Raw genomic sequence first — 12,492 nt, 5'->3', positions numbered from 1 at the left:
GCAGCGCCCGCCCTCCGCGTGCTCCGCGTCCCCGCGGCTCTCCGGCAGCCGCCCGCCCGCCCCCTCGCTCCCCTCCCCCGCCGCTCCCTCTTCCCGGCCCCCGCCGCAGCCCCACGTGTGCGGCGGCAGCGGCGCCCGCTCCCCTGGCTCGGCCTGGCCCGCTGGGCTCCGCTGTGCCAGCGGCGCAATCCGCATCCCGCATCGATCCCGCATCGACCCCGCATCGATCCCGCATCGATCCCGCATCAATCCCGCGACCGTGGAGCCGCTCGACCCCTCCCCCCCGGGCGGCCGCACACCGGCCGGGAGCAGCAGCCCCGCCCCCGCCTCCCGGCCTCTCCCGCACCGCCCGCCAGCTGTAACATCGCCCCTTGCGCCGCACGGGGGCTTTTGCTCTCCTCACTGTCCGCCTCGGCACATTTCTTTGGACGCGCTTATTCCTAATTATCATCTTGTGTTCGTTTTTTCTAGGGAAGTTCAACGTGGTTCTGTTGGATTTCCTTTTAAGGAGGGAGGGGGAGAAAAACCCAAGCAACTCGACTTCTCTTTTTCCCTCCTTTTCCCCCTCTCTTTGGAGAGAGAGGAGGGGGGTGATGCAACGTGGACCCCGCCGCTGGTATCACCGCGTCCCGCTGACGGCCGCGGCGGCAGGGCAGGCTGGGGAGGAGAGAAGAAAGAGTTTCCGTCGCTGAAGCCTTCCCCCAGTGAGGAGCGGGGCCGTGCCCCTGACGGCGGTGCGGGACAGGCACACCTCTCCCCGGCTCCCCGCCCGCCCCCGCCGTTTCCCACCGGGGCAACCGCAGGATGGGGAGACGGCGGTGGCTCTGGGTGCAGCCCTGCATCCTGTGCCTGGGCTGCCTGGCGCTCTGGGCTCAGGGAGCAGCCGGGCAACAAAAGCCTCCGCCGGTCCGCCCCGCCGGAGCAGCGGGCGGCATGTACCCTGGAGCCGCGTACCGGGAGGACGGGGCCGGCAGCGCCGCCGCCGCCGGCCGGGTCCGCAGGCGAGGACAGCAGGACGCGCTCCGCGGGTAGGGATGTGTTCCGCGGGTAGGGATGTGTTCCGCGGGTGGGGACGTGCTCCGCGGGCAGGGATGTGCTCCGCGGGAAGAGATGTGCTCCGCGGGCAGGGATGTGCTCCGCGGGCAGGGATGTGCTCCGCGGGCAGGGATGTGCTCCGCGGGCAGGGATGTGCTCCGCGGGAAGAGATGTGCCCCACAGGCAGGGATGTGCTCCGCGGGCAGGGATGTGCTCCGCGGGCAGGGATGTGCTCCGCGGGAAGAGATGTGCACCGCGGGCAGGGATGTGCTCCGCGGGCAGGGATGTGCTCCGCGGGAAGAGATGTGCTCCGCGGGCAGGGATGTGCTCCGCGGGTAGGGATGTGCTCCGCGGGCAGGGATGTGCTCCGCGGGTAGGGACGGGCTCCGCGGGCAGGGATGTGCTCCGCGGGAAGAGATGTGCTCCGCGGGCAGGGATGTGCTCCGCGGGCAGGGATGTGCTCCGCGGGCAGGGATGTGTTCCGCGGGAAGAGATGTGCTCCGCGGGCAGGGATGTGCTCCGCGGGTAGGGACGGGCTCCGCAGGTAGGAACACTCTCCGCGGCCAGGGACGCGCCGCGCCGCGCTCGGGCCTCCCCGCCGCCGCCCGCCCGACAGCCCTTCCCGGCCCCCGCCGGCCCCCGCGGTCAGCGCCGCGGAGCCCGCCCCGCAGCCAGCCGCTGCCTCCCCGCAGCAGTCCCCCGCCTCAGACCCCAGACTATGGTCCTTGCGTTTGCCTTCGGTACATCTTGCCCTCCCGCCCCGTTCCGCAACGGAGGGATTGCGCTCAATTGAACTGGGTATTTTGTCCTCGGCTGTGAAATGAGGTCTTTTAATTATTGCGGTTATATTAAAAGCAGACATTGTGTGGGGCTGCGTTACAACTAATGGATGTACAACGCTGGGCTTTTACTCGAGCATGTTACAATATTAAGATGCTTGGACATTCACTTTACTTCGGTTTCTGCAGGGAAACTAAGCAAAATCTGTTTTTCCTGGTGTTTCGGGGAGCTCTTGGTAATTTGAATTAGCTTGTTAGTCTTTATGATCAGTCATTGTGTCTGTCTTGTGTCAGATGGCAGCATGAAGCCAGTTTTTATAGCAAGGTTTCTAAGACTGTATATGAATGAAGAACCAAACTCATCCCTTGCATATCCTAAATAATTCTACCAGGGATGAATGTGGCCTGCTGTTGCCTAGCTTGCCTCTCCTCTTTGTACTAACCAGTTGAACTAATATAAAATAAAATGGCTTGGAACTTCTTATAGCGGAAGAAGATTTTATTCCTTTAGGGAGGATTTTTTTTGTAGATAGCTTTGCTATACACTTTGTTTTTATTTCATGCAGCTGGTTTCTTCCCCTGTGTGTACATAAAAATTTGGATACAATTTACATTGTTTTATATTGTTGTATATACTTTTATTTGTTTGTCTGTGTGACAGGCCAAATGTGTGTGGCTCTAGATTCCATTCGTACTGTTGCCCTGGATGGAAAACGCTCCCTGGAGGAAATCAGTGCATTGTTCGTAAGTGTCTGACTTCAAGTTTCTACTGCCCTAGGGGTAATAATAAAAATAAATATTCTTTGTGAGTTACTGCCCCATTCAATATGAGAAAAGAGAATTCAGTTCTGTCTTTTGCCTTATTTCTGAAGAGAAGAGAAAAATATGGATTTACAAGTCTACTTTTGTTGCAATCAAAAGATCAGCCAATTGCTGTATTTTCCTTGGTGTGCTCGTAAGAGGCATGTCTGCACTTAGTTTTTACATAAGAACATGACAATGAAGGAAGAAGGAAAAAACCTTCCAGAAATCAAATAATCCACTATAGTAACAGGAAAAAAAAAAGCCAAAAGGTCTTTATATAAAGCAAATCAGATCTTAATTTTTGTGAAACTTCTGTGCTAGGCTTGGAATTGCAATCAAATGGAAAACTTTACATCTGGAGTGCTTATTCACTTGCTTGTCGCTTTTAGTTGTGTTTTAACAGCTATAAAGCATGTAGACTGGAATTACTGCTTGGTCATAATAGGTACTGTGCTGACAGATGTGGCTGTTGACATGGCTTGGCAAAAAAACCCATCCAAATCTGCTCAATGCTCTGGTTAGGGAATGTTGCCTACCTAGAAAGGAAGTAGAGAATTATGTTTTCTGTCTGTTAGACAAAAGCTATTAGACACATGCTTGTTAGAGTTCTTGATTCTTAATATGAGTCTGTTCCCATTCATCCTAGCCTGTCATCATCTCTCTTGCTAATAAGTGTGCTCAGCTTCAGAACTCAGGTTCAAGAACGTATTTCCCTGTACATAAGCAATGAAGGTCTCTGTAATACTCCAACAAACTACAGACATATAGGACTAGTGAAGGAATGGGCAGTAAGCCATGGTATGTGGTCATAAAGGTGACTTTTTGGGCTGCTGCCTTATGATTCAGGACTGTTAACCTGTTCATACTCGTTTTACATGAATAAATTTGCCTTGCTAGTAATTCTTATGAAGGTGCCATGTGTATCACAGATTTTTATCTGAGGTTGACCTAGCATTTCCTTGCAAAGGTTAATAAACATGTCATTCAGAGGAAGATGCTGCTATCAGTACCACTGTGTGATAAGAGGAGCTCCTCAAAATATTCAGATCACATTTATTATCTCATAATACTGGCTTACTTAAATGCAAACTGGAGTTGCTGTTGGTAGGTTTTCAGGTTCAGCTGGCTATCTCTGATTTACTTTCAATTTATGTGCACAAAGGATATCTTTTAGCTCCTGTTTACTTACTGAAGCTTAATTGCAGCTCCCTAACGTGTTTGAAGGGTGAATGATTTTGCCAGACCATCTGTAAGATTGGCTGTGACCCTTTTTTGTATTTTTGGTGGAGGTTTGAGAGCACAGATTGCTATGCTCCTATTAAACATTTGTTGAGATGATGATCCTTCTGGCTAGAGCTGTTTAGCTAGATGAAGCCTTCTTCACAGGATGATGGACAAGGTAGCAAACTTCTTGTTGGAGATGCATTGATTATATTTAGTGCAGATTGTAACTGGTGATTTTAAAGTATTACTTCATGAAGAGAGATCAATGATCTAGTAGTGGTGGGTCAACAGGAAACTGGTCTGACTTTGCAATGTTTTCATTTGATAATGTGATGATGGTTGTTGGTGGTTTGTGACATATTTATGATTAAAAGTGATCTGATACCTAAAAAACAAGGGTCTGGTTGGGTTTATTTTTTCTTTAAATAAAATAAACTGCTCTGACTAAAGCACATTTAGAATATGCTTTTGGCTATAGGGCTTTGAGTTGATAAAAAATTATTCCCTAACAGATAATTAACAAAATGGAACAGATAATTAACAAAATGGTCTAAATGTAGACCTCGCTTAACCAGGACATTGATCTATGTTGTATGAAGATGGACTGAACATTCATACAAGGAAAACAGTCCTGTTACGTGTTTGTCAAGTGCACTAAATCTGAGTCCTGTTTCTCACTTTTACACCTGCTAATGGAAAAAAATATTTTGTATCAGTCAGTGGTATGTCTCTAATTTCAACTAAATAGCAAAATCCCACAAACTCTTTCACCTCTCATGCCTTCATGTTTAGGGCATGGCTGTAGAAGAATGTAATGGTAATTGTGGATGATCCACATTGCATCTCTTCGATGCCCAAAGAGTGGTGTCAGTGGACCCCTGCTGTGGCTTTGTCTACTCCCCTCCAAAGGCAATGTGGCCTTTATTGGAGTATGTCAAGGAGGATGTGGGTTTAGAAAATCTGTTCTGGTTTGGTCTGAGTTGGCATCAGTACAGAGCTGCTGATTTGGTGGAGAAAAGTTGAAAGAGAGCATGTTAATTTATCAGGGGGCATATTTAACTTCTATAATGGGGCAAGAAAATTATTTGCTTCCTTGTAGGAGTTATGTCTCGTTTATGCATTTTTTTTCTAAATCAGAGGTAGAGCACAAGCATTCTGGGAAAGGCCTTATCTCTGCTTCCTTTTTTTAAAATGTATATGGCCAGGTGTGGGGTTTTTTTTCCTTTCCTTTTAATATACATAGGCAGGGTTTTTTTAGGTTGTTGATATAGTCTTGACAAATTATCTGTCAAAGTATTTGTTCTTTTTGTAGTCCTTCAATGGAGATATGCTTCCAGATTTTTTGATTCTTTCAAAACCCCAGAGTTATTTACAAAGATACTGTGATTCTTGGTTGTTGGGGTTTTTTTTTTGCTTTACAAGCTGTCTCTCACACAATAGTGGTTTTTTAAGTCCTCCTGTGTCGTACTGGGTACTAGCTCTTAATGATTCGTGGTCTCTTTTGGTGCATTTGCTAATCCAGCAGATTATTTAGATGTATTCATTTGGATCTCGTTTAGAATCTGGATTTAACCTTTAACTCTTTCCTTGTTCACTTGTTCCTTCGTGCAATAGAGCTCCCTTGGCAGGTGAGTGAGAAGGGAAGGCACGATTTAGATGCATCAGGGGGATAGCACAACAGCGTGCATGTTATGGATCCATAATACAGTGTGGACAGCCTTCCCTGAAATTTTTATAAAGTTAGTTTCTAAATGACGATGGAGAAATATTTGAGTACAGAAAACTGTGTTTAGGGAAGCTACACAAAATCTCTAAAGCCCATCATTTGGACATGGACTTCTCAAAAAACGGGTTTGTGTGAAGGATGGATAATCTTAGAAAAAAAGAGACCCTAAAATGCCTCTAAAATATCAATTATAAGAGAGGAGCTATACCATCAATTGACATTATGATCTATATTGTTTCTATTCATTCATATCTTGGATTCTTGGTAAACTTACTGGTCTTGTGGTCTACAATATGTAAATTTAATAATTTTACATTACTCATGTAATAGGCTGGTAGTTCTAATTAGGGAAAGACTTGACTATCTGGTTTCAGTGGTCAGACCGATGTTTGAATATGCCATATATGATTCTCTTTGCCTTTAAATTTGTCAGAGATATTGATTACACCAAAAATTAGTTTGCTTTATTTAACTTACAATTACTTTTGCATGTATATAAACTCTCCCATTGAAATAGGCATTCAAGTGTTCCTTTTGTTTTGTTTTGGTTGTGTTTTCTAAAAGAAGCTGTTAACATACTTAGGACTTTTTCCTCTAGTTTAAGACTAAGGTTACTATTAATCACTGTCTTTTTGTGTTTTTCCTCAGCAATTTGTAGAAATAGCTGTGGTGATGGATTTTGTTCCCGTCCTAACATGTGCACTTGTGCAAGTGGACAGATATTACCTACTTGTGGATCAAAATCTAGTAAGGACTTTCTATATTTGTTTTCATTACAGATTTCATTTTAGGTAATTCTTTTTGACTGTCAAGTCAGAAATAACTACTGTGTAAATTCTTTAAAAAGAACTTGTCATTACTGCATATATGCATGTAACGCTTTGGCATATCTCTGGTTTTTGATAAAGTTTGATACACTATGCATGTATGTTTACTCTGTGTGAAAAATTGGAAAAAAAAGTGTTTAAAGAAATAAGCAAGTTTAAATACAAATTTGCATGTTATTAACATTTTCATCAAGTCCATTTTCCTAAGCAATGAGGATTGTACAGCCTCCAAGAGAATTAAAAGTTCCAAGTTGCTAAATATAGGCATGGAAAACTAAAAAACCCTCTTTTTTAAAAAAAAACAACTCTTCCTTTTAAAATAATGGCTGACTAATAGCTACAGTGTGGACGGCTTTGGTTACAAAATACCTGAGTGTACATTTAAATACATGACATATTGTACAAAGCTCATGTCTACTTTTAGATGCCTCTGTTGTCATTCACATTTGCTTCCTAATGTGGTATCTCTGCCTAACACTGGTATCTCTCTGCCTGGGCTCCGCTGCAGTACAAAAGTGCAGCATTAGTTGCATGAACGGTGGCACATGCACGGATGACCGGTGCCAGTGCCAGAAGGGCTACGTTGGAACTTACTGCGGGCAGCGTAAGTAACTGCTCTGTTGCATTTAAAAGTAAATCTGCATAAGTCCTGCAAGTTAGCTCTTTCACTGCAGGTAGAGTAGGAAGATAAAAAAAGCCAACATGCTGAAATATAACGAGAAGTCTGTGACAAATTTAGTGCTTTTTTGGGGGTATAGTGTTTACCTGAAAGTCACTTCATGCTTGAAGTGCATTTATAATTCTCTAAAAATCTGAGTAGGGATTGAATTCACCAAACAGTTTTGGAAGATCCTTTGGGAACAGTAGCAGCATACATCCCACTCTCCTTCTCTTACCAGGTGATCACTAATTTTTCATTCTATTTTATGAAGTTTATCCATCTAAGAACAACAGCCTAACTGCTGTTAAAGCACGTTTTTCTGTTTTCTACTTGACTAAGGAAAAACATTAAATATAGTTCAAGCTTTTGAATACCTTTTCAGTTTGGCAGACAGGCTAGAAAGTCAACTATTTGCACAGCTCTACCTGTCACAGTAGTGTTTACAAGCTGTACAAATGTAGCAAACAAAAATCACTAAGGGCTGCAGGGATGAGGAAAGACTCAAAGTGTATTCTGAAGCCAGCTGGCTACTAATTACCTGAGAAATTAATTGCTGAAGTTAGTCTGAAGGAACTGGAGACAAATGAAAGGCAGCCATGCAAAGAGCAGTTAACTGAACAGTTAGACTATTCAGTTACACTGAATCCCTTTGTCTTGATAATTTTTGCAAATGATGGAGAGCAGTCTTGCTCTTGGTTTATTTCTACCTAGATAAAATTCTCTAAAATTTTAGGTAATAATTTTAATCCTAAAATGTAAATATTGCTAAGAGTTGCTAGCCCCTTGCTGGTACTTTTAAAGAATTGGGTCAACACCTGAATGCTCTCACACAGGCCATATTCCAGTGAATAAATGAAAAGGGGACTGGATTTTCAGGCAGTGACTCGAGCAATCCAGAAAATTTGAACAAACTTGAAATTTGCCTTATTGTACAGTTAAAATTTGAAGTAAGGTTGAGTATTTTTCTTCTAGACACAATATGGAATGAATGTCTGAAAAATGTAAAATTGTCATTATCCTTTTTACTTAATTTATTTACTATATATATTTAGAAATGTGTCTTAAATACAATGAAGTTAATTGTCTTGCGAAAGTGTCATTGTCCTTTAATTCAGTAAGGTGACACATGCAGAGAAGTGTCTTCATTTTATGCATAAGATACACCTTATCAGTAAAAAGTAATTCAGTTTTATAGTTCTTGATAAGAAGTAGGGCTTCATCACATTTCCACATAACCATATATTTTATGTTCCCCATTGTGATATAGTTGACGTGTATATTTTTTCCAGTCAGCTTGAAATACTTACCTTCTCTAGGTCGCTGAGGTTCTTTTGCGCTGGATACTCAAGTGTGTTAAAAATGCCGCCTCCAGACTGGGGAGACCTGTGTAGGAAGGTAGCCTGGAGACTTCTAGACCAAAGTCCCTTTGCTCTTGTTCAGAGCCACTTAAAAATGGTGGGGCTCTCCTTTATGGTGAAATACATTGATTTGGAACATGTGTGAATTCTGAACAAGGCTGTGTGTCCTGGAAGCAATAAGCCTGAAAACAGACCGGATTAGTTAGTTAAAGCACTCTTAATGGCATTTTTCAACCTTGCTGAAGAACCGTCTTCCTTTCAAATTGAGAAGATTTCAGTGCTTTGACAGCATGTTTTGTTCTTTACTCACACCATTGATAAATTACATGAATGGGTGCTCTGAAGTTCTTCAACTGTAAAATATCTTCTCTGTCTATATGTACTGTGGATTTATACTCCCCCAAAATTGTTTTATTTCTTGTTGGGATCTTTTAGGAAACAGTTTTTTGAAGGTACTTACAGACAAGTTAAAATGATAATTCTTTTCCCTTGCTCTAAACATCACTTCTCCTGCCAGTATCAACTCTGAGAGGTGAATTACCTGTCTCTTTGACTTCCCAGGCCTCCCTTCTTGAAAGGTTTACTGCTGTTGTGAATGAATAGTACAACTTAATACACTCAGAAAATCTCAAAATAGACGAGTTTTTATCTGCTAAGTTTGGTGATGGTTATAAATTCTTGAAATTGGCGACTAGAGCTGCACAACTGTTTAAAAATTAGTTAAACATCTGCTGATCTGTGCTAAATGTGATTAATTAATCATATGCTTGCTATTAGCATCAAACAGGTGCTAATGGAATTTGAGTTGAACAGTCATTACTGTTGGTGATGATGGGTAGGAAGGAGATCAGTTTGATCTTCAGGTCCAGAAAGATTTAGATCGGTTGAGAGGAAAAAAAATATTTTTGAATACCACATATGATAATCTTTGAAATATCATTACTATAACATTTTAATATTTTTTTTTAATTAAAGCTGTCTGTGAAAATGGCTGCCAGAATGGAGGACGGTGTATTGGACCTAATCGCTGTGCATGTGTCTATGGATTTACTGGCCCTCAGTGTGAAAGAGGTAAAAGAAAGAAATAAGGAAGGAAATTATGAAAAGTTATATGCAACAGTGCAGTATGTATATATTTTATGCTGTGTATTTTCTGGCTGAGCCAGTAAGCTTCCAGTAAACCATTTATTATTTGTAATTTTAGAAACTGTCTTCCTTTTTAGTCCGGTAGCCCCATTTCATATTGGCAAGTACAAAACTGTCATAATTAGTACGAATTTCAGCTCATTTAGGCTGCTTATTTTGTTCATGTAACAGTTCAAATTTGATCTATCTTTTGCTCTCAGCTTCGTGAAATAACTTGATAGCAAAATTGCTGATCGTGTAACTAACTGAAGGATTCTTTTTCTGTGTAACACCTCTTTCACAAGAGGAACTTGGGAAGTTCCTTGCTCTGGTTAGTTCTGTCCTACAGGAGAAAGTGAGATGGAGCGAAAAAATAACCAGTTACCAGGATACTGAGATCAGTTCCTAAAACCATGCTTATATGAGAAAACATCTTAAACGTATCTTAACTAATTGTGCTTTCATGAAATGGGGACTAATCTAGGATTTTATTATAAAATTTTATGGAAAAATCCTAAGCTGCCTTTTATGGGTTTAGAGATACCGACGAAGTCAGTTTCAATGGAGCTGAACAAAACATTTTAAATGTTACACTATGTGGTTAGCACGCAAAGAATTAAGGCACTGAATCTACATACCATGATTTAGAATAAACCTGCTTCCACTCTCAGAAATCTATAGTTCATGCTTTTTAGTAAATCAGAGCATTGTTTGTATTCTGAAACAAAGACTGTGGAAATATAGTAATGTAGAAGTGCTCAACATTAGATCTAATTTTAGAATGTATTTTATGTACATCAAACTGGTAAGTGTAACCCAAATCTCTGTCTATTTAGAATGGATTTTTAATGAGTAGCTATCGTGACGACTGCTTATCAAAACAATAATCTTGTACATCCTTTAACATGAAGTTTGTAAGAATAATCAAAGGTGGTGCTGAAGAGGTTAGCAGAAATATTATTCTTGGGCTTTCTCCCAGGTGGTGTGTTTGCAAATACATGTTCTCATCAAAAAGGGTACTGAAGAACTGAGCAATCATAGTGTGAAACGCTGGGTACTAGTATGTATTGTTGTCTTACTCCTTTAAAATATTCAAAATGTTGTCAGTACTAAAAAGGGGGATGGATTCATTTGCATTAATGGAAAATAGAAGTCATATATTTAATTCTCATTAGCAGTGGACAAGACACCCACTCAGTGCAGAAGTAGACTTCTTAGATTGATAAAAAAAAATTAAATCAGAAGGGATCTCCACAGGCCATCTAGTCCAGTACCTGCCTGAAGCAAGTGTAATCAGATAAGGCTGCTGGGGTCTATGTCCACTCAGGTTTTGAACACCTTCAAGGATGGAGATTCCACAACATCCCTGGACAACCTATTCCAGTATTTGATCATCCTCATGTAAAACAAATAAACAAACAAACCACAAAAAATATCCCTAATATCTAATTGCAGTCTTGCATGTTCTGACTTGTGTTTGTTGCCTTGTCTGATGGCTGTGAACCTGGAAGAAGAGTCCAGCTTCGATTTCAATGTATTTTATATTTTATTATATATTATTTATAATATATTATTATTATAAATAATATTGTATTATTTATATTTTATGATTATATTTCATTCTGAACAGTTATAGGCAACAATACTGCCTCTGTAGTTACAGGCAGCAATAGTCCCCTTGAAACCTTCTCTTCTTAAGGCTGGCTGAACTCGGGTCCCTCAGCCTTTCCACACAGGGCAAGCTCTCCAGCTCCCTGACCAGTTTGGTGACCCTTGTCTAGATTTTCTTCTATATGTCCATTTCTTCCTTGTATTGGGAATCCAAAACTGGACACAGTACTCTGATGCAGTTCTACAAGTGCCAAATGGAGCTGAAAAGCCACTTGCCTGGACTGGATGCTGTGCTCATCCTGTTGCAGCCCATGCAGCTGGCCTTCTCTGCTGCAAGGGTATGCTGCTGCTCCATGTCCAGGTTGTTCTCTAGTAGGACCCCCATTATCCTTTCCTCAAGAGCTGTGTTACAGGCAGTTAGCCTCAACACTCTGTTGTTCCATCAGATTATTTCATCCCAGATGTGAGACTTCCTTTGCTTTTGCTGAACTTCATGTGAATACGCCCGTTTTTTCTAAACCATCCAGATCACTCTGAGTAGAAGCCCTGCCCTCCAGCATATTGTCTCGTGCCCTAAATTTGGTGTAATGTGCAATTTTGATGAGTGTGCTCTTGTGCCACCACCCAGGTTGTTGATGAAGACATTAAACTGTTATTTGCCCAAGTACTCATCCCTGAAGGACCGTGCTAGTTTCCTGGCTACAAGCTGGACTTTGCTGATTACAACTGTTAGAGCCAGCAGTCCAGCCCATTTTCCACTCACCTTATACGTTGCTTACTTACTCAGTCTGTATCTCACCAATTACAGTCTCTCAGTGGGAGCCTGTTTCAAAAGCCTTCTCAAGTAAAGCAACATCCACTGCCATGCCCTTGTCCTCGGCTCCAGTGACCTCAGGGTTGAAAGTGGTGATGACACTTACCCTTGGCAAACCCATGCTGGCTGCTTCCAAACACCTTTTGTCGTTCATGTGTTTAGAAATGGCTTCTGAAGGGAGTCCTGTGGAATTCTGTGTTTTAAATTCGGGTCTGAAGTGCTCCAAGCTTTTTATAAATTGTGAAAATACCTTGCACCATTTTTCTACGCTTGTTCACTATGAAATGGAGGTAATTTCCATGTAGATGAAAGAAATAACTAAACCAAATACTGAAATATCAGGAGCTTCTATTTGCTATTCAAGGCTGTTTTGTATACCCACTAGATGTCACAAGCAACAGAGAAATGTAAAGGATGACTTTGTTTATTTGTCTCTAATTGCTTGTCACTTCTGTTCTTAAAACCAGATTTACACACTGTTATTCATTGCTGGTGGTTTAGGGTTTTGCTGTTGCAAGTTACATCCAG

General features: G+C 42.1%; 1 protein-coding gene across 1 annotated transcript in view; it reads left to right on the top strand.

Annotated features, from left to right (window-relative positions):
* The first annotated feature begins 420 nt into the window (after window positions 1–420).
* The window catches only part of FBN2 (fibrillin 2), a 178,840-nt gene continuing 166,768 nt past the window's right edge, over window positions 421–12,492 (top strand). Inside the window, exons 1-5 of the mRNA XM_055791573.1 lie at window positions 421–1,028; window positions 2,476–2,558; window positions 6,217–6,315; window positions 6,904–6,999; window positions 9,390–9,485. Of these exons, the coding sequence (XP_055647548.1) occupies window positions 805–1,028; window positions 2,476–2,558; window positions 6,217–6,315; window positions 6,904–6,999; window positions 9,390–9,485 (598 nt within the window). The 5' untranslated portion in view covers window positions 421–804. The remainder of the gene's footprint in view (window positions 1,029–2,475; window positions 2,559–6,216; window positions 6,316–6,903; window positions 7,000–9,389; window positions 9,486–12,492) is intronic.

Source organism: Falco peregrinus, chromosome Z, assembly GCF_023634155.1.
Source record: "Falco peregrinus isolate bFalPer1 chromosome Z, bFalPer1.pri, whole genome shotgun sequence".
Taxonomy (NCBI): Eukaryota; Metazoa; Chordata; class Aves; order Falconiformes; family Falconidae; genus Falco; species Falco peregrinus.
This window is presented reverse-complemented; position numbering and strand designations above follow the sequence as displayed.